Source organism: Dipodomys merriami, unplaced genomic scaffold (assembly GCF_024711535.1).
Source record: "Dipodomys merriami isolate MVZ:Mamm:240054 unplaced genomic scaffold, mDipMer1.0.p SCAF_194, whole genome shotgun sequence".
Lineage (NCBI taxonomy): Eukaryota > Metazoa > Chordata > Mammalia > Rodentia > Heteromyidae > Dipodomys > Dipodomys merriami.
The window spans coordinates 878,934-904,511 of record NW_027203315.1 but is presented as its reverse complement, the minus strand read 5'-3'; the positions used below and the strand labels follow the sequence as shown (position 1 = coordinate 904,511).

The window sequence follows — 25,578 nt, the reverse complement described above, 5'->3', positions numbered from 1 at the left end:
CTATTCAGATACAAGAAGCTTTTAGAACCCCAAATAGACCAGACCAGAATAGGACATCCCACCGTCACATTATAATCCACACAGGATCAACCCAGACCAAGGAAAAGATCCTTAAAGCTGTCAGGGAGAAAAGGTTAATCACCTATAAAGGGAAACCAATTAGAATTACCTCAGATTTCTCAGCAGAGGCAATCAAAGCAAGAAGAGCCTGGAATGACGTATGCCATGCCCTAAAAACAAACAACTATCAACCAAGAATACTGTACCCAGCTAAACTCTCCTTCATAACTGAAGGCCAAATAAAAACCTTCCATAGCAAAGAAAAATTGAAACAACACATCTCCACCAAACCAGCCCTGCAAAAGATTCTTAAAGATGTCCTACACATAGAAAACCAACAAGAACGCAACAAAGGCCAAGAAACTGCACACAAACTGAGAATCCAAGAACCTTAGGAAGAACCCAGTTTTCACAGCCCCCAAGAAGGTGGATAACATGGCAGGAACTCCCAAATACCTCTCAGTCCTATCTCTTAACGTTAACGGACTGAACTCTCCAATTAAGCGACATAGACTGTCTAGTTGGATTAAAAAACAAGACCCTTCTATCTGCTGCCTGCAGGAGTCACATCTTGCCCGTAAAAACAAACACATTTTCAAGGTTAAAGGCTGGAACAAAATCTACCAAGCAAACGGCCCTCATAAACAGGCGGGAGTTGCAATCCTAATATCAGATAAAATAGACTTCAAATTAAAATTCGTGAGAAGAGATAAAGAAGGTCGCTACATACTAATTAAAGGATCTCTCCTTCAGGAGGATATTACAATTCTAAATATCTATTCGCCAAACAATGGAGCACCCAAATTTATCAAAGAAACACTACTTTCCCTCAAATCCCATATAGATCCAAAGACATTAATTGTTGGGGATTTTAACACATCACTCTCCCCACTAGATAGATCAACTCGGCAAAAACTCAACAGAGAAACCGCAGATCTAAACAGCTGCATAGATCAACTAGACTTAACAGACATTTACCGAACATTTCACCCAGCAGCATCAGAATACACATTCTTCTCAGCAGCACATGGAACGTTTTCTAAAATAGACCACATTTTAGGCCACAAAGCAAACTTGTCTAAATTCAGAAACATTGAAGTTATACCTTGCATTCTCTCTGACCACAAGGGAATAAAATTAGAACTCAACACCAAAAGCCACCAAAGAAAGTCCGGTATCACATGGAGGCTGAACAACACACTGCTGAATCATGAGTGGGTCATGGAAGAGATTAGAAAGGAAATTCAAATGTTCATGCTATTCAACAAAAATGAACACACAAATTACCAGCTCCTCTGGGACACAGCAAAGGCAGTACTCAGAGGCAAGTTTATAGCTCTGAGCTCCTACATCAACAAATTGGAGAGATCTGAAACTAACAATTTAATGACACATCTAAACCTCCTTGAAAAAGAGCAGCAAGATAAACCCCAATCCAATAGACGGAAAGAAATAATCAAAATTAAATCAGAATTAAATGAATTAGAATCCAAAAAAACTATAGAAAGAATCAACAAAACAAAGAGTTGGTTCTTCGAAAAACTTAACAAAATTGACAGACCCTTAGCAAACCTTATCAGAAAAAGGAGAGAACACACCCAAATTAATAAACTCAGAGATGAGAATGGAAACATCACTACGGAAACAACCAAGATTCAGAACATTATAAGGGAATACTTCTCAAAACTTTATGCTAATAAGTTTGAGAACTTGACAGAAATGGACCTTTTCCTAGCAAATATTGACATGCCAAAACTAAACCAAGACGAGTTAAACCAGCTTAATAGGCCCATATCAAGCATTGAAATAGAAACAGCAATAAGAGACCTCCCAGCTAAGAAAAGTCCAGGACCAGATGGTTTTACAGCGGAATTTTACAAGGCCTTCAAAGCAGAGCTCACACCAATACTCCTCCAACTCTTCAATGAAATTGAAAGAGAAAGCTCACTACCGAACACATTCTATGAAGCCATCATAACCCTCATCCCAAAACCAGGCAGGGACTCATCAAAGAAAGAGAACTATAGACCCATTTCTTTGATGAACATTGATGCAAAACTTCTCAACAAAATTTTGGCCAATCGACTTCAACAATTCATCCAAAAAATCATACACCATGATCAAACAGGATTCACTTCAGGGATGCAAAGCTGGTTCAATATACACAAATCAATTAATATTATTCATCACATCAACAGGAGCAAGAATAAGAACCACATGGTTATCTCAATAGATGCAGAAAAAGCATTTGACAAGATCCAACACCCCTTTATGATGAAGGTTCTGGAAAAATTAGGAATCCATGGAACATTCCTCAATACAATAAAGGCTGTATATGACAAACCTACAGCCAGCATTATACTCAATGGTGAAAAACTAAAGCCATTTCCTCTTAACTCAGGAACAAGACAAGGATGCTCACTCTCTCCACTTCTCTTCAATCTAGTATTAGAATGCCTAGCTACAGCAATAAGACAAGATGCAGACATAAAGGGGATCCAAATAGGGAAAGAAGAAATAAAACTCTCCCTTTTTGCAGATGACATGATCTTGTATTTAAAGAATCCCATAGACTCCACTCCCAAATTACTCAAGCTGATTCAAAACTTTGGCAAAGTAGCAGGTTATAAAATTAACCCCCAAAAATCAATGGCTATTCTATATGCCAACAATGAGAAAAGTGTGGCTGAAATTAGGACAGCAACTCCATTTGTAATACCCCACAAAAAATAAAATACCTAGGAATTAACTTAACCAAAGAAGTGAAGGACCTCTATGATGAAAACTTTAAAATCTTGAAAAAGGAAATCAACACAGAACTTAAAAAATGGCAAAACCTCCCATGCTCCTGGATTGGAAAGATTAACATCGTGAAAATGGCAATACTTCCCAAGGCTATCTACAAATTCAATGCGATACCTATCAAAATTCCACCCTCATTCTTCAAGGAAATAGAAGAGGCAATCCAAAAATTCATATGGAAAAATAAAAGACCCCGAATAGCAAAAACGCTCCTCAACGGAAAGAACACTGCTGGAGGAATATCAATACCAAATTTCAAACTCTACTATAAAGCCATAGTAATCAAAACAGCTTGGTATTGGCATAAGAACAGACCTCAGGACCAATGGAATAGAATTGAAAACCCAGAAATGAACCTACAGACCTATAGCCATCTAATCTTCGATAAGGAAGCTAAAACAATAGAATGGAAGAAAGACAGCCTCTTCAGTAAATGGTGCTGGCAAAATTGGTTAACTACATGTAGAAAACTAAAGCGAGATCCTTATATATCACCCTGCACCAGAATCAACTCCAAATGGATCAAAGACCTTGAACTCAAAGCAGACACTCTGAAAACATTACAGGATGGAATAGGAGAAACCCTAGGTCTCCTTGGCTCAGGTCGAAATTTTCTGAATAGAGACCCGGAAGCACAACAAATCAAAGAAAGGTTGGACAAATGGGATTGCATAAGATTGCAGAGCTTCTGCAGGGCAAATGACATAGCTGGCAAGATCAATAGAAAGCCCACAGATTGGGAGAAGATCTTTACCAGCCATACAACGGACAAGGGTCTCATATCTAAAATATACTTGGAACTCAAAAAATTAAACCACCCAACAACAAATCCTCAAAGAAACAACTGCCCAATAAATAAGTGGGCGAAAGACTTAAAGAGAAGCTTCTCTGAAGAAGAAAGAAGGATGGCCAATAGACACATGAAGAAATGTTCAACATCCCTAGCCATAAAAGAAATGCAAATCAAAACAACATTGAGATATCACCTCACTCCAGTTAGAACAGCAAAAATCAAGAACTCTAACAACAACAGATGCTGGAGGGGATGTGGACAGAAAGGAACCTTACTTCATTGTTGGTAGGAATGTAAACTTGTCCAACCACTTTGGAAAGCAGTATGGAGGTTCCTCAAAAGACTTCACATAGATCTACCCTATGATCCAGCAATCCCACTTTTGGGCATTTACCCAAATGTTTACAAACAAGACCACACTAAAGCTACCAGCACAACTATGTTTATTGCAGCATTATTTACCATAGCTAAGATATGGAACCAACCCAGATGTCCCTCAGTAGATGAATGGATCAAGAAAATGTGGTATATATACACAATGGAATTCTATGCCTCCATCAGAAAGAATGACATTTCCCCATTTGTTAGGAAATGGAAAGGTTTGGAAAAAATTATATTAAGTGAAGTAAGCCAGGCCCAAAGAAGCATAGGTCCCATGGTTTCCCTTATTTGCAATATATAGTATAGGTATGAGTCAAGCGGAAAAGATCAGATAATGTGATGTTAGGAAAATGAACCCTTAAATATGTATTTTAATGTTTTCGTTTCTTTCATGCATGTGTTTCTAACGCATTTATAAGATTATTTCTTTGTTGCTTTGTATGTCCCTCCCCCACAGTGTAACCCCCGCTTTCACTATATTTGATGTCAGTATAACATGTGGAGGAGATGGGGACAAACAAGTCGTTTAAGGATTCAGGTGGACCTGTTGCAACAATGAGAAGTACAAAATGTCATGTCAAAACCAGCTTTACAATGTCGGTGTGGGGGTGGGAGGGGGGTATAATTGGGTGGGGGGAGGGGGGAGGCGGGGAAGGGAGGTGAAGGGTAAACAAAGGAGGAGGCTGCAATGCTTGGTAAGAAATGTATGCATTATCCTGCCCATGTAATTGTAGCCCCTCTGTACAGTATGTTCTCAAATAAAATAAAATTAAATTAAAAAAAAAAAAAGAAAAGTCTCTTCAATCTTTTTCCCATTTTAAAATTAGATTTTTTGTGTGTAGGTGTTTCTAGAAGGATTATCCTTATATTTTCTAATTCATATTGGTAAAAATCCATTTAGACAGATATGCAAATACTTTTCTCATACCATGCTTTTTTTCTCCTTATTGGTAGTGTTTTTCAACATACAAGGTCTTCGTTTGTATTTATTACTCATTTATTTATTGATTGATTGATTTACTTACTTATTTACTTATTTATATATTGTAGGACATGCGGCTTGAACTCTGGGCCTGAATGCTGTCCCTCAGCTCTTAAATTCAAGAGTAGCACTTTACCACGTTGGCCACAGCACTACTTCTGGTTTTCTGGTGATTTACTGCAAGTAAGAGTATCACGGCTACTCCTGCCCAGGCTGACTTTGAGACCCAATCTTCAGATCTCACCACTTCAGTACCTAAGATTACAGGTGTGATCCACCAGAGACTCACATTGTTTGTTTGTTTCTTTGTTTCTTCTATGATGTACTTTTGGAGTTCTATTTATGGGTTACTGTCAAATCTAGCATTCTTATTTTTTTCCCTCAGTCGTGGGTCCTGAACTGTGGGCCTGGGTGCTTTCACTCAGCTCTTCAGATCAAGGAGAGTACATTACAAACTGAAGCAAAAGAACAGCTCCAACATTTTTGTTTATGTGGTGCTGAGGATTCAAACCCAGGGCCTCATGCATGCTAAGCAAGCACTCTACCACTGAGCAATCTTCCCAGACCAGTTACTGTCAAATCTGATGCCATGAAACTTTCCTCTCCTTCTCTCTTCTCTTCTTTTCCCTTTCTCTCTGTTCCCCTCCTCTCCACTACTCTCTTGTCCTCTTTTCTTCCTTCTTTTCCCTGACCTTTTGCTTACCTTCCCCACCTTCTCCACTCATTTTCTTTTCCCTTTATATCTGAGATGAAGACTTGCTAGTATCACTACAGTTAGGTTTCTAACTTAGAAACACATGTAATACACATACTTCATGGTTTTCTTGAGCTACTATTGGAGCTTGAACTGCAGGTCTCACAGTCAGTCAACTTCCTCACTCACTGTTGGCACTGTCACTTGAGCCATACCTCTAACCTGTTCATTAACTGCTTAGTTTGAGTTGTCTATCCACCTGGCTTCCAGACCTCAGTTTCCTCCTTAGTAGGTAGGCTCAATTGACAATCTTGAGCCAGAAGTACTTGCCTTGATTTTTCTTTCCTCAACTTTTAACATTAACACTTAATTGGATACTACAATGAAATAGTTTATTGTTACTGGTTTTTTTTTTTTTTTTGTCGGTCGTGGGGCTTGAACTCTGGTCCTGGGCGCTGTCCCTCAGCTCTTCAGCTCAAGGCGAGCGCTCTACCACTTGAGCTACATCGCCACTTCCAGATTTCTGGTGGTTTATTGGAGATAGGAGTCTCACAGTCTCTCCTGCCCGGGCTGGCTTTGAACCGCGATCCTCAGATCTCAGCCTCCTGAGTAGCTAGGATTACAGGCGTGAGCCACCAGCGCCCGGCTGTTACTGGTTTATGTAGAAGTAATATGCAACCTAAACTGAAATAGTTTCTCTTTCAAATTAAGTGTTGTAATGTGTTTCTAACAAGTTTAACTGTTCTAACTGTGGTAGATTTTCTTCACTAAGCAAATCGCTTATGCTGGAGGTATTGTTTTATAATTAATGCAATTTAATGTTATTGTGGAGGTGATGTATAGAGAGGTATAATGATATGAGTGAGGTAAAAATACCCTTCTTTGCATAAAGTGTCTTCCATTCCTTCATTCTCTTCCAATCTCTCCCTCCTATCTCTACTCTTGAGTTGTATATTTTACTTTCATCACCCTATTTCCCTCACATTCCATGGCTCTGCCACACCCACCAGAAGATATACACCTGAATACACCACAGAAAATTGAAAGCAATTGTTTTTATTTCACAAGTTAAGTAAGAAAGTAGCTCCCTTTAATATTGAATAAATCACAATGATAGCATACCTATATTTTTTACATATCCATTCTAGTTTCCTTTTGTTTGTTTTACTGTTAGATTATTAGAAACATATTGTTAGATTTTATCCTGTATTTATATCATATTTATTTGTCATACTGATTTCTAGACAATTTCTCTTCAGATCTATTCTCAGTGTGTCTGTCTTGGTAAATATTACAGCATAGTGCTTTATAAGCAGCATTTAGTAAAGATAATGCCATAGATGTGTGTGTTTCTAGTGACCATTTGTCTAGTTATTCAGTCATTAAGAGGAATATTACTTCTCCAATCATAATGATAGATTAAAGAAATTATCATTCGTTGGCCTTTTAATCATGTCTTTGTAAACTTTGGTTTTCAGCATAGAACTTTTGTTATACACATTTATAATTTGCCTGTTATTATCAATGCTCTGTATCTGTGGTAACACAATTTGTGCTGAGGTTCTTTTCCTTTCATATTATGAATACTTGTATTTTTTAGTATTGATTATTGCTTATGGTATATTTATATTGATTTACTTTTCTTTCTTGATAATTAATATATGTATCTTTGGCTTATTGAGTTTTTTGAGTATAGTTACTTCTGTTCAAATCAGACAGTACCTGATATATTTACTATTTTTATATTACAATATTAACATAGTTTTATTTTAGTGATTACTTTGCTATTTATTATATTTGTCTCATCTGATATGTATTTCTTAGTTTGCTTTCATGTAACCTGCACACATACTTTTTTTTGGGGGGGGGTCTGGTCATGGGGCCTGAACTCTGGGCCTAGGCACTGTCCCTCAGCTCTTCAGCTCAAGGCTAGGGCTCTACCACTTGAGCCACAGCACCACTTCCGGCTTTTTTCTTTTTTGCTTATGTAGTGCTGAGAAATCAAACCTAGGGTCTCTGGCATGCAATGCAAGCGCTTTACCACTGAGCCACCTTCCCGGCCCCTGCACACATCCTTCTATACAGTGCAAATCACCTCTAATACAATCTCCAGGGAATATTCTGTACACTGTAAATCACCTCTGATACCTATTATAATTTGATTCCTACTAAATAGTTGTTACAATGCATTGTTCATTGGATAATGCCAGTTTTTTCAAAGGTGGCATGTTTACAATAGGTGCATTACTTTTTCAAGCATTTGGGTTCTATGGTTTGTTGAATCTGTGCAACAAACAAATATGTAAGACCTAATATATTCCTTTGAAAATGCTACTGTAGGTGTTGGAAAGGTGGCTCAGTGGAGAGTGTTTGCCTTACATGCATGAGACCCTGGGTTTGGTTGCTCAGGACCACATATAACAGAAGAATATGGAAGTGGTGCTGTGGGTCCAGTACTAGAGCAGTAGCCTTGAGCTGAAGAGCTGATGGACAGAGCCCAGGCCCAGAGATCAAGCCACATGAATGATGAGAAGAAAAAACAAATAACATAGTGCATATAATAATATTTAAAGGTGCTGGACACAAGTGTCTTATGTTGGTAAACCTGAGACCTGAGGATTTAGATTTCATCTAGCCCTTTTAGAAAGGTCAATGAAACTCTTATCTACAATTCATCATCTAAAAAACCAGATGTAGAAATTGATAGATGGCTCAAGTGATAAAACCTTAAGATAAAATGATCCGGAACAGCACTCAGACAATGAGATCAATACCTAATATTAGTATGTTTTACTGCGATATATGAAAATAAATGCTACTTTTAAAAAGTGGGTGGAATTGTGCAAAAATGCATATTGTTCAATAAGTAATGATATCAATGAAATCAATCAAGTAATGAAATGAATACCTTATGGAACGTTCACATACATATATATGTGTAAATACCCATATGTATATATGTATACATACACGTGTGTATGTATACATATATGTGTATATGTGTATATATACATATATACTCATATGTGTATATATATAGACATATACATGTATGTATGTACACATACATATGTACATATACAATTTTCACAATAATTTTTTAAGAATGCAAAAGAAACAGAGACAGAATAAATTCTGCTATGGATCTAGGTAGCATTTGGAGCAGGGAGGGTATGCAGACATGGTATAGGAGGTAAATATGGTTTCAAAATGTGTGTGTGTGTGTGTGTGTGTGTGTGTGTGTGTGTGTGTGTGTGAGTGTGTGTGTTGTGTTTATCAATGAAACTTGATGACATTGGGTTTTTTGTTTTCATTTGCTCATTTGTTGTTTTTGTTGTTGTTTGACATTCCTGGGGCTTGAACTTAAGGTGTGAGTACTGTTTCTGAATTTCATTATGCTGAAGGCTACCACTCTACCACTTGAGCTACAACACCAGTGCTTCTAGGGGTGTTTGGTAGTTGTTGTTTATTAGGTACTGAGAAATGAAACCCTGTGCTACATGCATGCTAGGCAAGCACTTTATCACTAAGCCAGCCCCAACCACACTGTTTTAAGAAAGGAGGCAGGGCTGGGAGTGTGGCTCAGTGGTAGAGTGCTTGCCTTGCTACATGAGGCACTGGGTTCCATTTCTCAGCAGCACATCAGCAGAAAATTCATTGTGACTTATCACCAATTAAATGCCAGAAAACTAGAAGTGACATTCTGGCTGGAAGTGGTAGCATGGTAGCCTTTATTGAAAAGATAAGGGAATATGCCAGGCCCTCCTGAGTTTAAAACCCACAACCAACAATTTAAAAAAAAAGAAACAATCATGAACAATCAAAAACCTAAATACTTGCTCATTGCCTTTGTTCTTCTATTTTTCTTTGTTCTTGTAACTGTATACTTCATATCATTCCATTTTCTACTTTCTCCCTTTAACTTTGGGGTATTGAAACTTGGGACTTGTACATGGAAGGTGGATACTACATACCAGCCTATTCTTTCTTCTTTTAACATAAAAAGTCTGCTTATAGGACAAGCAACGTAGTGAAGTGGTACAGGGCTTGCATTGCATGAATGAGGAGTTGGGATCTATTCCTCAGGTCCACATGCACAGAAAAACCAGGAAGTGGTGCTGTGGCTCAAGTGGTAGAATGCTACACTTTAGCAAAAGCAGCTCAGGGACAGCACCTGGCCTCTGAGGTCAAGCCTAAATACCAGCAAAACAAAACATCTGCTCATTTAGGCAATGCTTCCCCTGCAATTTAAAAGACAATCTTACAAGTGACTTTAGTTCACTTTCAATACTATTGTCCTCCTTTCCAGTGAGTGCAGGGGCTGCATACAGAAGAGACTCTATGCCTCTGCTGTCACTTGTAAACTAGCTGTTGTACAACAGTAAGCATCAACACATACATATCTGGTCTTATTATTTTGAACACAGTGGGCTTTGTCAAGGTAGGTCAAAATAAGTGAAGGAAACCTTTCCTTTTCACTTATTGGTTGTGATTGTAATGGATCTATCTTGCTGAGGACTTAAGTCTGACACTCTTGTCATTTGAGTTCTCTCTGAACTACTTTTCAATTTTTTTTCTTCTTAGGACACACACACACACACACACACAAATATCCTGAAGAATTTTAACTAGTTAATCAGACAATAGTTTTTACTACCAATTCTTCTTGTCCACAGCAATTGTATCATCTACATAAGACAAGACAATTACATTAGGCCACTGGCTTAACTTGACTAACAGGTCCCTGTGTCAACAGTCAGCCCTCCTGAAACCTGGGCACACCATGTCCCATGCCAGATGTGCCATGTGGTGCTGGTGCTGTACTGATGGGTAGCACAGGCCCTGATCTTGGCTCCTTACTCCTGTCCCAAGGGACATGCCAGGCTTGCATATTGCATGAAGACTTTGGCACTGCACTCCTCTCCTCGGCTGGCTCCTCACCAATCTTTTCTTTCCTGTACCTTCCATTTTGAGCTCTGGCCTAGACTACAAGCCCAGCCAACTTTCAACACACCTGATGAAGTCCCCACATGAAACTTTTGGTAACAAATATTTAAGTTAGAATGCACATATAAAGTTTTGGCTTGGTTTTGTTCAGACCTCATGGACAAGTGAAGAAAAGATGGTTAGCTGTGGATGCCCCAGGTAATGATTTTCTCAAAGTACTGACAACTCTATAACAGGGACTTCAAACAAGGATGTTTCTGATCCAGAAACCTGAAAGAAAAAAATTTAAAAGAACCTCACAATTCATTGAGAAAACAGAAAAGGCAAGTTAGGCTAAGATGTTTCTCAAAGGAGCAGGAAAAATGTACACTGAATACTATGCTAATTATGGGAGGAAAATGACCTAGAGGTGGACAACAATAAAGATATAAGTGCTCAAGGTAATAGAAGGAGGACTTGGGTGGTCCCTGAGGTTCTAGTGAAAATCCTATGAGAGCCTTGTTCAGTACCCACTGTGTTCAGTATCCCAGCTTCTGTCCTGGGATATTCAGTCACTCTGAGATGCATCATTCCAGGTTTACCTCAGGAAGAAACAAGGATTCACCTAACATCCTGCTCTCTCATTGGGATCAAGATTGCTTGGGAACTGGAGGTTTTTGGTTAAATACTTAGATCTCGGGGGAGCAGACTCTTCAGGGTCATGACTTTCGGTCATATGAACTGCCCCTGCTGATGATATCACAACCTTCTGTAACATAGATGTGACTATGTTTGTATATTTTACTAGTAACATTCAATGAATGGCTATTGAAAATAATCTAATTTAGAGTTGAAATCTTTGAAGAAAGGCAGAACTCTTCTATAGCCTAACTTTGGATATTGCTGCAGGATGAATCTTGTAGTAGGACCGTTGACATTCTGAAAAATTATATAACTTAACCCGCTCTTAGTGATTAGGTCTAGGGTGGATATGTACCCAAGTCATGGTTCACCACTTCTCTTCTCAGGACATAGGACCTTTTAGAATGAGCTGAAACTAAACATCCTGTCATTCACTCCTGGGAGTGGCCTGGAAATAAAGTGCTATACATAAGGGAAGAACAACAAAACTGCTTCTACACATCTGGACAGAACAGACTGAAAAGAGTATTTCTCCTACATTTGTGTGCACACAGTAGAAGACCATTGTCTTCTCATACAAATATATTGGTATTCAGGGATCTTAAATGATCACTATTGACTCCTTCTTTATTTATGATACTGATTCAAGTATACTGAAATATTTGGCCACATTTTATATGTTGAGATCTCTCTTGGAATGTCTAATTCCACACCTTACAGATGGGGACCACATTGTCCTACATAGTAACTTGAACCTCTGCAAGGACCTATGAACTAGTCAGAAACATAAAGTTATATCCATGTGCATTCACATGACAAAAGATACCAAACTATTTGTGACAATTTATCATTACCCAGGCTTATAAGATATTTCAATATCAACTTCAATCGAGGGACAATTACTATACCCTATGGAGTATTTTAGGTTTCTATAGGAATATAACTTTCCTGCACGAAGGCCAAAGAACCCGTTTTTACAAAATATCTTCCCTCGCCTTGGAGTTCTTTCTACTCCAGGCTTCGGTACACTTCCTGAGATTTTGTAATGAAGGAACAAATGTGATGACAGTCTATCAGCATGATTCACAGCACTACTTGTGGGAAATTTGGTGATAATTGGTCATAACAGTCTCACATCATTTCCTACCTCATTGGCCTTTCAATTGTGATCTTAAACCTCATATTCTTGAGCAATTAAGAATTCTGATGTGAAGCTCCAGTGCCCTTTAGATCAGGAGATCTTAATTACTTGATCCAAGGAGGACTCATGGTGTCTATATAACAGAATATAAAATTCATAACATCATATAGACACATGCAAAGGTCCTTTTGCAATCACTTTGTAAAGGACTGTTTACCTATCATTCTGTAAACCACACCCAAATTCTTCCACAAAATATTTGGAAGAATGTATTGTTTACATGGATTTTATTATTGGTCCTCAGGTTGAATTCAGGGGCAAAACATTGTGAGGCTTCCTTTACCTTCTATACCAGATGCCCTTTTGTATCACTGATTTTTCACCTTAGGGTCTTGCTTTTCTGCCTGGGCCTTTTGACACATTAATTTTATTATTACTTATCACAAATAGCAAAAAAAGATCAGCACATATGACCAGATCCATGCTATTATTGGCTAAGATACTAATTTCATGAAGCTTTTGCACGGGATGGCCTACAAATACTACCTTTCTAATTTCAGCTTCCTGAGTAGCTAAGATTCCACACATGAGGGAGTGTAATTGCTCATTATTAATTGCTGGTTTTAAATTAAAAGAAGGAAAGGGAACTTTTATCAATTCAATGAGCAGCAAGTCCCTTAAATTTTGAGCTCAAGCAAAAGTGTTGGCCAAATGATAATAACAATAATAATAAAATCAAAAATAAAATGTCATCGTCAGGGTTACTTTGAATGAATATGGTATGTTGGTTCATGTCTTTCAATTACAGCTATATGAGAGGCCTAGGTAGAAGGGACTTCAGTCCATGAACCATCCATTACAGAAAGCATCCAGTGTGTCAAAATGGGAGAATGAGCTATATCCAAATGGCCGGTGTGTGGGGGAGGGGGGGTGGGGGTTACAAGTAGAAAGGCCAAGGGCCTCCTAATCCTCCTCTTTCTTTCTTTACTAGTCCTCAGTAGATAAGCAGAAGGGTGAACAGTGTGAGGGAAGGGGTTAAGCTAGCAACCTAGCTAAATCTGGAACTGTGAAGTCCACTGTCCTTATCTTGTAAATGGAACTCTGGCCAGGATTTAAGGATTCTCTTTGAAAAATTAAAATAAATACTGAAATAGTTGAAGGCACAGGAACCCTGAGGTGAAGCACTGAATGAAACCTCTTATTAACAGAGAGAGATTTCTTCAGAACAGCCCACAGGGCTCATGCTTTCATTCCTAGCTTTTATGGAGGCCAAGATGAGAGAATCTCCTTTGAAGCCAGCTCTGGCTGGCTTCCACTCAGTTCCTGAGTTCAAAACCTCATATTGGCACAAAAACATTCTTCATGAAAGTGTAAAAGTAGAGCCCTTCATGTAACCAAACAGCTCTGGACATATCTAGAATAACTGGCTTATATAGGAACTGAAGTCTTGGTCTTGGTTTACTAATTACGTACTGTCTGATGTTAGACATTTTTTCTAAATGCCTCCAGGATATCTTTAATTAAATAACTATGTAGTGGCATCTATCTTGGCTCTAGAAATCCTAAATTTTGGTCAACCTTTGTGTTTCTGTAAAAGAAGACACTATATTTGTTGGAAGCCACACTTTGGAAGATGGAATACTGCAGTGTTTATTACACAACTAGCAGTCTGCAAGCGGCCTGTTGTAACAAAGACTTGCAGTCCAAAAATTCACTTAGGCAGCTTGGAAACAGGACAGAAAGGAAAAAAAAAAAGAATAAAAAAACACCAAGAAACCAATCAGCACCAAGAGAGTGCTCAATTGGGACATTATGATGACCGGAGACAAGCCAGGACACAGGACACAGGACAAGATCACAGAGACATATACCATAGCATCTGGTGCCACTGCTGGTGCAGCCTAAATAGGGCCTAAGCAGGAGGCAGGTCCACAGGAAATTCCATTCCCAGGCACTGGACTAACAGATTGAGTAACATATCAACCAAATTCTCACCCCTGCTTCCAGGGAACTAGCCACACCCATCAGTTGGGTGGCAAGTGATGGATGGGGGAATTTCCTTCCACCATTCATGAAGACAAGATGCCAGACCCCACCATCCACCATGTGGCCAATAGGGCACCAGCCACACCTGACCTCCTTACTTAATATTACTGAATTATTAAGTCAATTTATAAAATGTTATAGTCTCCTTATTATTTTGTAAACAGTTCAAGAATTTCCTGTTTATAAAAGCCATTTCTCTTGAGCCCCACGTCTGAAACAATTATTCTCACATTAACTAAAAATTAAACATTCTTTTTTTTTTTTTTTGTCAAGCCATGGGGCCTGAATGGGCCTGAGCGCTGTCCCTCAGCTCTTCAGCTCAAGGCTAGAGCCCTACCACTTGAGCCACAGGGCCACTTTCGGGTTTTTTTCTTTTTTTGCTTATGTGGTGCTGGGGAATCGAAACCAGGGCCTCAGGCATGCAAGGCAAGCATTCTATCACTGAGCCACCTTCCCAGCCCCTAAACATTCTTCTTTTGAATAGTTCATTTCTTCCTTCTTCCTCACTCTTTCCCTTCCTCTTTCCCTCTCTCACATCACTCCTTCCTTTCTTCCTTCTTTTGTTCCTTCTTTCCATCGTTCCTTCCTTCCTTCCTCTTAGGGCCTAGACCTGATGCTGTAATTCAAATAGCAGATGGTTTTATCTTTTTGTTAACTTCAATTTTTGTGAGAGGTTGATCAATATCTTTGTGTGCTTGATTATTTCCCCTAATGTCCTATCCACTTTGGCCCTCTATGAGATAACACAGGTGCGACTCATCATCCACACTGGTGTTTTGTAATAGCTTGCTCAGAAGAACAATTAAATAGGCTAAGGGTGAATCAATCACAAGTTGCTCATCACCAATGATTAATTAAAGAAAAGAGCAGGCACTGAAGACACTTTGGGGTTCTCCCCCAAGGCACAATGCAGATTCTAGTCTTTATTAATCCATCATATTTTTAAATATATATTTTATTGTAAACATACTGTACAGATTAGTTATACCATTATGAGTTAGGTCATGAATACATTTCCTTTTGAGCATTGTTACCCCTCTGAGAAAGACTTTACTACTATATATGTACTGCAATAAGGACTAATATCTTCCTTTAGATCTTCCATTCAAAAACTGAACTGGAATAAGTAAGTCATTTGTACTATAACGCATGGATCACATATACAGAGGGACCCTTAAGGGAACAGTAGAAATATGGTTGTTCTCATGTTCTTGCCTCCAATCATAACAGCATTTACTCATCTATTGTTCCCATAAGCATGTTGGAGATGACCTGAATCCAGTCCCAAAGGGTTAGAACTCATATTTCTAAGAAGATTTCATCAAATTACCTTGACACACCATTCCTTAGTATAAAAGACACAAGTGCATTATTTCAATCTCTTAATTACTTGTCGAGACTGGTTGTTTCTACATGCTTTGGATAATATTGAAGGATACCATACCCACTCAACATAATGACAAATATTGGCTCAAAGAGAGCTGAAGAGTGAAGAATGGTTTCCCATCACCTTAGCTTACCTCTGCCATGAAGGATTTCTCTGTATAATTTACAGAGGTTTTCTGACAAAGATTTTCCTACATTGGGTTTCTTTCCTGGTTAAATATTTTAATAATTGCTGAAGGTTGGCTTCTGGTTGAAAGACTTCCTCTCATGTTTATATTGAGAGAAATTCTGTCATGTGGCCAGGTCTCTGATACCTGTACAGATGTGACTTCTGGCAAAATGTTTTCTGTACTCATAGTTTCTCTCCTGTGTATGATCTCACATATGCTGAGGACTCAGTTCTGATTGAAAGTCATTTCACATATGTTCTATTCACTACTTTCTTTTCTCCTATGTGAGTTAGTTCTCTGATGAACACTGAGGTATTCCTTTCAGGTCAAAGACCTTCCACATTTGTAATATTTTTAAGATTACTCCACTGTGTCTGTCCTATGAACATGGATCTATGAATACTTAGTAAAGGACTTTCCACATTTGATATATTTGTATTTTCTCGCCTGTGTCCGTTCTGTGATGCAAATTGAGTTAGGACTTTTTCTTGAAAACCTTTCCAATTATATTTCCTACATAGGATTTCTCTCCTCTTTGTGTGTGAGGGTGTGGGTCTGTGTGTCTGTGTTTTGTGTGTGTTCTGTGATGAACCCTGAGCTGTGTCGTAGTTGGAAGACTCCACATCTGCTATATCATAAGGTTTTTATCCTGTATTGGTTCTGTATTCCAATTTCAATTTTCTTACAGATCAAAGACTTTCCCCATTTGGTACAATCCTAAGTTATTTCATTAGTGTGAATCAACTTATGTATGTTAAGTTGTGACCTCCAGGTCTTTCCACACTGGTTGCATTCATAAGGTTTCTCTCCTTGTGTTCTGTGATGGATATTAAGGTTTGCCTTCCCGGTGAAAGAATTTCCATGCCTGCTACATACATAACATTTCTCTCTGGTGGGTTTTTTTTCTGATGGACAGAAAGGTGTATGTTCTGGGTGAAAGACTTTCCACATAGCTGACATTCATAAAATTTCTCCCCTGTGTTTGCTCTCTGGTGGACAGTAAGGTGTAGCTTCTGGCTGAAAATATTTCCACACATATGACATTCATAAGGTTTCTTTCATGTGTGTTTTCTGATGGACAGTGAAGTTTTACTTCCAGGTGAAAGCCTTTTCACACGTGTTACATTCATAAGGTTTCTCTCCTGTGTGTGTGTTCTCTGGTGGCAAGTAAGGTTTGATTTCTGGATGAAACACTTTCCACACAGTTTACATTCATAAGGTCTCTCTCCTGTGTGTGTTCTGTGGTGGACAGTAAGGGTTACCTTTTTGGTGAAAGACTTTCCACACAGGTTACATTCATAAGGTCTCTCTCCTGTGTGTGTTCTGTGGGGGACAGTAAGGTTTACCTTTCGGGTGAAAGACTTTCCACACACATTACATTCATGAAGTTTCTCTCCTGTGTGTATTCTCTGGTGGCTAGTAAGATATGCCTTGCAGGTGAAAGACTTTCCACAAATGTTACATTCAAAAGGATACTCTTTTGTGTGTGTTCTCTGATGAACAGTAAGCTTTGATTTCTGGATGAAAGACTTTCCACACACATTACATTCATAAGGTTTCTTTCCTGTGTGTGTTATCTGATGGACAGTAAGGGTTGACTTCCAGGTAAAGGACTTTCTACACAAGTTACATTCATAAATTTTCTCTCCTGTGTGTGTTCTCTGGTGGACAGTAAGGTTTGATTTCTGGGTGAAAGACTTTCGACACATGTTACATTCATAAGGTTTCTCTCTTGTGTGTGTTCTCTGAGGGAGAATAAGGTGTGTCGTCTCAGTGAAAGACCTTTCACACTGTTTATATTCTTCAACTACAGAAGACAAATGAGGTCTATATGCAGCACATATTGTACCAGGTTCACTGAAAGCATCCATGTTCTGACACCCAGTGAGCTTTTCTGTCCTCATCCCTAAGGAGTTCCCATTATTCTTAATCAGTTCTGACTTCTGTTTTGAGCTCAAATGAAAACTTCTTATAAGTCTCACTTTTTCCTCCCCTGGGTTACTATTCATGACTGCTACTTCAGAGAGATATTTATTGTGACTTTCCTGACAGGTGCTAATCACATCCTCCATTACTGGGACATCTAAAATGAATAATAGAAAAATAGACAAAAACATAAATGAGACCCACAAATTCCTTTCTATAACGATATTTCCTCACATTCTGTTACTAGATTTTCAAATATCAAAGCATTGCTTTATGCAGAATATATACTTTTCTCTGCAATGTAGTAACTAAGAAAGTAGTACTGACATTTTACAATGCAAAATAATGTTTTTCTGTATTTCAGATTATTATATGTTTCTCCAGGAAATATTTCCTGAAGTTATTCATCTCCATACTCTTAATGCTTCCATTCTGAATCGCCCTCTATGCCCAGCACCACTGATAAGAAATTGTCCCCATCAGAGGATAGCAGCCCTAGCATACTGCTATTTTCCTCCTACCTGCATAATACTAGTTTAAAAGAAAATGAGATCTCCTTTCTACATTTCTTATTGTCTTTTTCTCTTTATGAATGACTTCTCTACAGAAAAAGAGAATTGCTAACATTAACTACACTGGCACACCAAATTCAGTTTGTCTCCACTTGAATTCTGGATTGAAAATTCCTTGAGACAAAGGATCACCTAGTTCTCTGCCACACATGACTCAGGGGCACTAGCAATACTATTGCTCTGTACCGCTCAAGATAAACACACCCACTGGGCTCTGAATCCATCATCACAATTCAAGATGCTTTAACTCACCTGTAAAATTCTTGTCTGAGGTTTCTTTTATCCATGGTTCTGCACCTTGCTCCAGCTTCACAATCAATTCAGGTTTAGGACCACAGTGCCCTGTGAATAAGAAATAGTGGAGAATAATTGCTCTTGCTGGGTCATCATTAATGTAAGGTCGCAGACATCCTGTTCATAAGGTTGTTCCTAAATCTGGTTTCTCAATTGTTTTTGTGGGGGGCGGTCGAGTTGTGGGGCCTGAACTCTGGGCCGTAGAGCTGTCTTTCAGCTCTTAAGTACAAGGCTAGCACTCTATCACTTGAGCCAGAATGCCAATTCTGCTTATGTGGTGCTGAGATATCGAACACAGGGCCTCAAGCATGCAAGGCAATTGCTCTATCCCTGAGCCATCTTCCCAGCCCATGGTTTCTCTATTCTTATTAACTCCTTGGTGGCGTTTCCCCCAGCTTTGAGTTTATTGTGTCCATTGTGTGGCTTGAACTCAGCTCTTTTGCTCAAAGCTAGCATTCTACTAGTTTGAGTCTTGGCTACATTTCTAGTTTTTGAAGGTTAATTGGAGATAAGAGTTTCATGGTCATTTGTCCACAGTTGCTGGCTTCAAACCAAAATCTTCAGATTTCAGCCTCCAGAGTATCTAGAATTCCAATCTTGATGTACTAAACTCTGTGTCAAGTTTGGCTTACAAATACACACTTTCACCTACTGATTTCCAGACCATACTGTCAGTAGTAATGTATATTCTATCTAGACTGTAGATCCACCTATAATAATTACCCCAAGTCTGGGAAGTCAGTCTCCTCTTATTGGATCATAGTTTAGAACTTTTGTCCAACTACTGATTAGAAATCTTAAAGATTGAGAATAAAATTAGCTCTTGATTTACATATAATGAAGTTGAAGTTTCCCTTACAAAGAAATGATACTTCCCATGGACTGGAATCTTTTTTTTTTTTTTTTTTAGAAAATGTTATGGTCCAAAGGCTTACAACTGTAACCCTTCATTGACGAGGTGAGACCAGAACAGGCAGGCTTCAAACCAACCTGGGCATGGAAACCCAGAATATACCCTAAAACAAAAGCCAAAATGGAGTTGTGGTTCATGCAGTAGTGCGAAAGGCAAACAACACCAAGCTCCCAGACCTGAATTTGGCTGGCTTGTATACTAGCAGTTTTTTAGCTGGGAATGGACTGGAATCTTATACCTAGATAACATAAACAGTCAAATGTCTACTAAAATAAAAGCACTTGATCTTCCAAGAAAAAGTGACCTTTGCTCACCCAAGGCCATTAGGTTGCTATAGGTCTCCAGCATCACATCTCTGTGAAGGGTCCGCTGACTAGTATCCAGATCCTGCCACTCCTTCCAGGTGAAGTACACAGCCACATCATCAAATGACATCAGCTTCTGTAATGGCACATTTCCATCAAGAAATTAGACCTAGGTCATGAGAATTCCAATCTGGAATTTCATTATGCTGCAGGAATGCTTTTTTCTTACATAAAATGTTTGCATCTTGCTACAAAACTAAAAGTGGACCCCAGCCTATCACCATGAACCAACATCAACTCAAAATGGATTAAAGACCTCAACATTAAACCTGAATCTCTGAAACTACTGTAGGACAGAGTAGGAGAAACACTTGAACTAATATGCACAGGAAGGAACTTCCTGAACAGAGTCCAAAGGTCACAACAAGTTGGAGATAGACCCGACAGATGGGACTACCTTAAAATAAAAAGCTTCTGCACAGCTAAATCTATCGCAACCAAGCTAGAAAGACAACCAACTAATAGGGAAAAAGTATTTACCAGCAATATATCAGACAAGGGGTTAACATCCTGTATGTACAGGGAACTCAAGAAACTAATCCCTCCCAAACCTAAAAATCCAATTATTAAATGGGCAAGGGAACTAAAGAGGGACTTCTCAAATGAAGAAATAAAAATGGCAAAGAAACACATGAGGAAATGTTCATCATCCCTGGTGGTGAAGGAATTGCAAATAAAGACAACCCTGAGATACCACCTTACCCCAGTCAGAATGTCCCACATCCACAAATCAGCCAACGACAAATGCTGGAGGGGATGTGGAGAAAGAGGAACCCTATTACACTGCTGGTGGGAATGTACACTTACACAATCAATTTGGAAAGCAGTCTGGAGGGTCCTTAGAAATCTAAAGATTGACCTCCCTTACTACCCAGTCATACCACTTCTAGGCATCTACCCTGAACAACAGGAACCAATATACAAGGACACGTGCACCTCCATTGTTTATTGTAGCACTGTTCACAATACCTAGGATATAGAAACAACCCAGATGCCCCACCACAGATGAATGGATCCAAAAATTGTGGTATCTATACACAATGGAATATTATGCAGCCATTAGAAATGACAAAATAGTGGCACTTGCAGGGAAATGGATGGAGCTAGAAGGAATCATGTTGAGTGAGGTAAGCCAAGAGCAAAGAGACAAACGGTACATGGTCTCCCTGATAAGTGGATGCTAAATCCAAAATGTTAGGTCATACGACAAAACTAACAGGACTTAAGAAACAAAGAACTCCCACTCATCTGGTCGAAACACTACTAAATATCCCCATGCTGCTGATCACATGTATGGTGTATAACATGTGAACACCGTTATATGTTACAGACTGTGATAGACAATTTGCTCCAGGAAAATTAGAATGAATTGTGACTTTAAATGAGCATCATTATTCCACAATACTGTGAAATTCTGGAAATTATGTAATCACTTAATCACAATCAAAAAAAAAAAAAAAGAACCTCGGGGAAGGTAGGGAAGGAGGGAATGGTAGGGGGAAAACAATGGAGCGGGTAACAATGTTCAAGAAGAATTGTACTGATTACTTCACTCATGTAACTGTAACCCTTTGTATAGTACCTTTACAATAAAAAAAAAAGAAAAGGGAAAAAATGTTTGCAGCTTGCTGTGTTATCTATTCACTGGGAAAATTAAATAGCAAATTAGAAATATTTGACAATATATAAACCTGCTCATTAAAACACACAGATTGGCAGGGCACTGGTGGCTTATCCTCCTAGTTATTCAGGAGGCTGAGGTCTGAGGATCTAGGTTCAAGGCCAGCCCTGGCAGGAAAGTCCATGAGACACTTATCTCCAATAAAACACCAGAAAACTGAAAGTAGTACTACTGTGACTAAAGTAGTAGAGCACTCACTTTGACCTGAAGAGCTGAAGGACAACAACCAGGCCCAGAATTCAAGCCCGAAGACCAATAAAAAATTACAGTTTCCCTGGGAGGGAGGGGGGAGGGTGGGAAGGGATGTGAAGGGTAAACAAAGGAGGAGGCTGCAATGCTTGGTAAGAAATGTACGCATTATCCTGCCCATGTAATTGTAACTCCTCTGTACAGTATGTTCACAAATAAAATTGAATTCAATTAAAAAAATAATGAAAACCAAAAAAAAAAAATTACAGTTTCCCTAATGCATGCAAACACATTTCTCCTGCTAGCAATACAGACAAGATAAAAACTCTAAGGAAACAATAATCTGGCATGACAACAATAAGTCTAAGGAGGTGTCTGAAAAATTATATTATTTTTTGATAAAATTTTAGTAAATATCAGGGTAACAATGAATTAAACAAATATTTTTTCTGCATTTACATATACTGCTTCACCATAAATCCTATTTAGATTTTCTATTAACACGTACACTCATAAGCAAGCAGAACACATTCAGAATATGACATGGAATACAGAACATAGAACATTACTAGACCTATGAGAAGCAGTGTCCACCTAAATATTAAAAAAAAAACTAACATTACTCCAGAAAGTAGCTAATGATTTACTTGGCCCATATAAGATTTGATTGAGTTCACACATAAAAATATCCTAGGTTAACCATGTTTGGGTTAAATACTAAATATTGAAAAGTGGTCACAGATACCCTGATATTTCCATCCTATGTAAAAAAGAACTGCTACCATGAAGGTTTGTAAACTTTGCCTCCATACTACAATACAAAATATAGGTGGAAGGGGAATAAAATATTCTTTTCATTTTAATAGGCTTCATGGAAGGTGGAGGAAAATGTATAGAAGCTCAAGGAACACTCAATATGACAAAAATGATGAATTTGACCAAATGCTCAAATGTGTCACATATTCCTGATTCATTTCTCCAGTAGATTTCTCAGGATATATTTCTACTTGTGTTAGTTAATAGCAAAATTCCTCAGAGATCCAAATCAATTCCTGAGCAAACATCTGTGAGATTTTGCAACAAGTGATATTTCTAATAAAGAACACCTTGTCACTCTATATACTTTTTTTTATCAGAACCAGTTCCTCTCATATACTGGCAGTGAATTAAAATATTCAAAAGTAGTGGGAAGGAAAAACTAAAAAGAATACCACATTAAATGAAGTTAGACCAAAGATAACAGAATCAGGAGAAAAGTGATTTTCTTGTAGTTTATCATTTGGGGGAAGGAAATGCTTTTCTGTAGGGAACTCTGAAGTTGAGCTGAAGGGGGAAAAGGTTTGAGAGGTTGGAATTCCAACCTGACCGAAATGAGAACACTGAGAGCTGGCTGCAGAAGGGTTAAAAGAGAATTCTGGAGAGGGTTAAGAGACTGGAGGGCAGGCCTTTTCCTTGCTGTTGGAAAGATAGAAAGATAGCATCTGAAATTGAGCAGCTGTTCACCTTCAAGGCTAGGTAAGGTGAACTTCATGTCTGCATTTTCTCTGGGAGCCAGTCTTCTGTCTCAGGAGAATAAGGAAACATGTTTTTCTCACAACCTGTTGTGGCTCTGATTGTACTATTAATATAGATACTTCATTTTTGCATGTAATTAATGGTAACCTTCCCTGTGTGCACTCAAGGAACTATGCTTGCTTGCACCAAGGGAACAAGTGCCAGAGAACTTTTGGAACCCTGGTTTTCCCTAAGTCTATCTGTTTATGTTTTTGTGATTTTCTAATTTTGTTTCTGGAATCCTGTAGAACTCTCTAGGCAACTATTTTCCTATACACTGGGTAAGGAAAATGTCAAACCTAAGAGCCATGTCAGCAAAGTAAAACTGATCACTAAGAAAAAGTAGTTCCCAGATAGATTATTTGAAGAAAAGAAACAACTGAGACACACATGGAGGAAAGAGGGAATGAGAAAAGTAAGAAAAAAATGATAGAAAGCTAGATACAAAGAGAGAGAAAGAGAAAAATATCCAACACTAGTGAATAGAAAATCAAAAATAGAGAGAGAAAATAGAGGAAAGAAATTTTGTGAGGATACTTTAGAAAACAAACAGGAATTTGTAGAAAGACCATAAAGTTTACCAACAAATATAGCCTACGTTTCAAGTAAGGCCAAGACCATGAAGTCGTCCAAGTACTATATATGGAGCGTAATTTAAGTACATATAGGTTAATCATTCCTTAAGAACACACCAATGTGTGTCTGTCCATAACACCTTTTCAGCAATTCCAGGAAAATTTCATTGAAATAGTTTAATGTTGCTCATGAGGATGTGATCTGTTTACAAGCTATCCTTCACCTTCCATGAGAAGTAACCTGCTCGGTGTCATTACATCACGTAATAGATTTGATTACATTTTATGACAAGATGAAACCTAGACATTCTGAAGCCAATCTGCATTCAACTTAGAAAGAATATAACCATTTAATCTGCTAAACCTAAAAGCAATTTTAATCTGATAATCTATAAGCCATATGAATATGTTCCTGAGGCTGAATCTGTGTGGTTGGAATTGCTTTAAATTCTTGAACATCTTTAGGTTCATATAATGTAATAAAATCAAATGAGACATAAAAAAACAACTCACCAGAGATCCATTCATTCTGTCTTGCTGCTGACAATGAGCAGAAGATTCTGGAAGCATGGCTGGGATGCAAGAAAAATGAAGTTTTCAGAAATGAATCTGTGAGACTTTCGGCCCAGAATTTCCTCTTGCAACATAATACATGGGCTGGAAAAAGGCAAAGACTTCTTATAAGAGAAGAGTCTTTAATGTCTCAGACAGAGCATTAAAGTCTCCAATATATACAAATCCAGTCCATTTCCTGGTAGATAGATATTATTAAACCAACTAATTTCTATGTTTATGTACATACTACATTTATAAAACTGAATGTTCCTACAAAAAATATTGAATAACTGAAAGCAAAAACATATCACATTTCCACTAAAAGTAATTATTACTGAATATAGTTCAGGATGAATGAACTGTTTTTTATAATGCAAAGGTATCCTAGGAATACATTGGAATTTGTTTTCTACCACATTCATTTACATATTTAAACATGATGGGAAGCATGTATGCTGTAACTCAGTAGTTTTCACCCAAAGTTACAGAGGAAACTGTACAGAATATATTTCTTGTGCTGTCCTATTCAATAATGGTTGTCAAATGCATTTCACTGTATCCATTGCAAACATATGCAATGATTTGCAATTTGCCATTTAACATGCTTTGGCCAAAGGAACATGAGTAAAGATGGGGTAAACCCAGGTTTGGGAAGTCCCTAATGTTCATTTCCCTAAACAGTCATGGGAAGATCGTTGGCCATCCTAAAAATACAACATAAAATACTCCATATAGGAGCGAAACACCTGAAGATAAGCATCACCTACAAAGCATACAACCTTGAGTAAGACATATTACCTCAAGTTTCTTCTGTGATTTTTCATTTAAGGCCAACTGTTCCCGACCAACACTTTCTGAACTAGGAGGCACAGCCAACACACTAGAGCTAGCATTAACAAATCCATAGATGGGATATTTATGATAAGGTTCA

At 38.2% G+C, this 25,578-nt stretch overlaps 2 protein-coding genes across 2 annotated transcripts in view; one reads left to right on the top strand and one right to left on the bottom strand.

Moving 5' to 3' along the window:
* The window catches only part of LOC138831371 (zinc finger protein 585A-like), a 386,491-nt gene that overhangs the window by 108,336 nt on the left and 252,577 nt on the right, over positions 1 to 25,578 (top strand). The gene's annotated exons all lie outside the window — the stretch shown is intronic.
* The window catches only part of LOC138831357 (zinc finger protein 157-like), an 87,957-nt gene that overhangs the window by 19,856 nt on the left and 42,523 nt on the right, over positions 1 to 25,578 (bottom strand). Inside the window, exons 7-9 of the mRNA XM_070028474.1 lie at positions 24,606 to 24,664; positions 20,043 to 20,169; positions 18,774 to 18,863 (exon numbers count right to left, since the gene is read on the bottom strand). Coding sequence (XP_069884575.1) covers positions 18,774 to 18,863; positions 20,043 to 20,169; positions 24,606 to 24,664 — 276 coding nt within the window. The remainder of the gene's footprint in view (positions 1 to 18,773; positions 18,864 to 20,042; positions 20,170 to 24,605; positions 24,665 to 25,578) is intronic.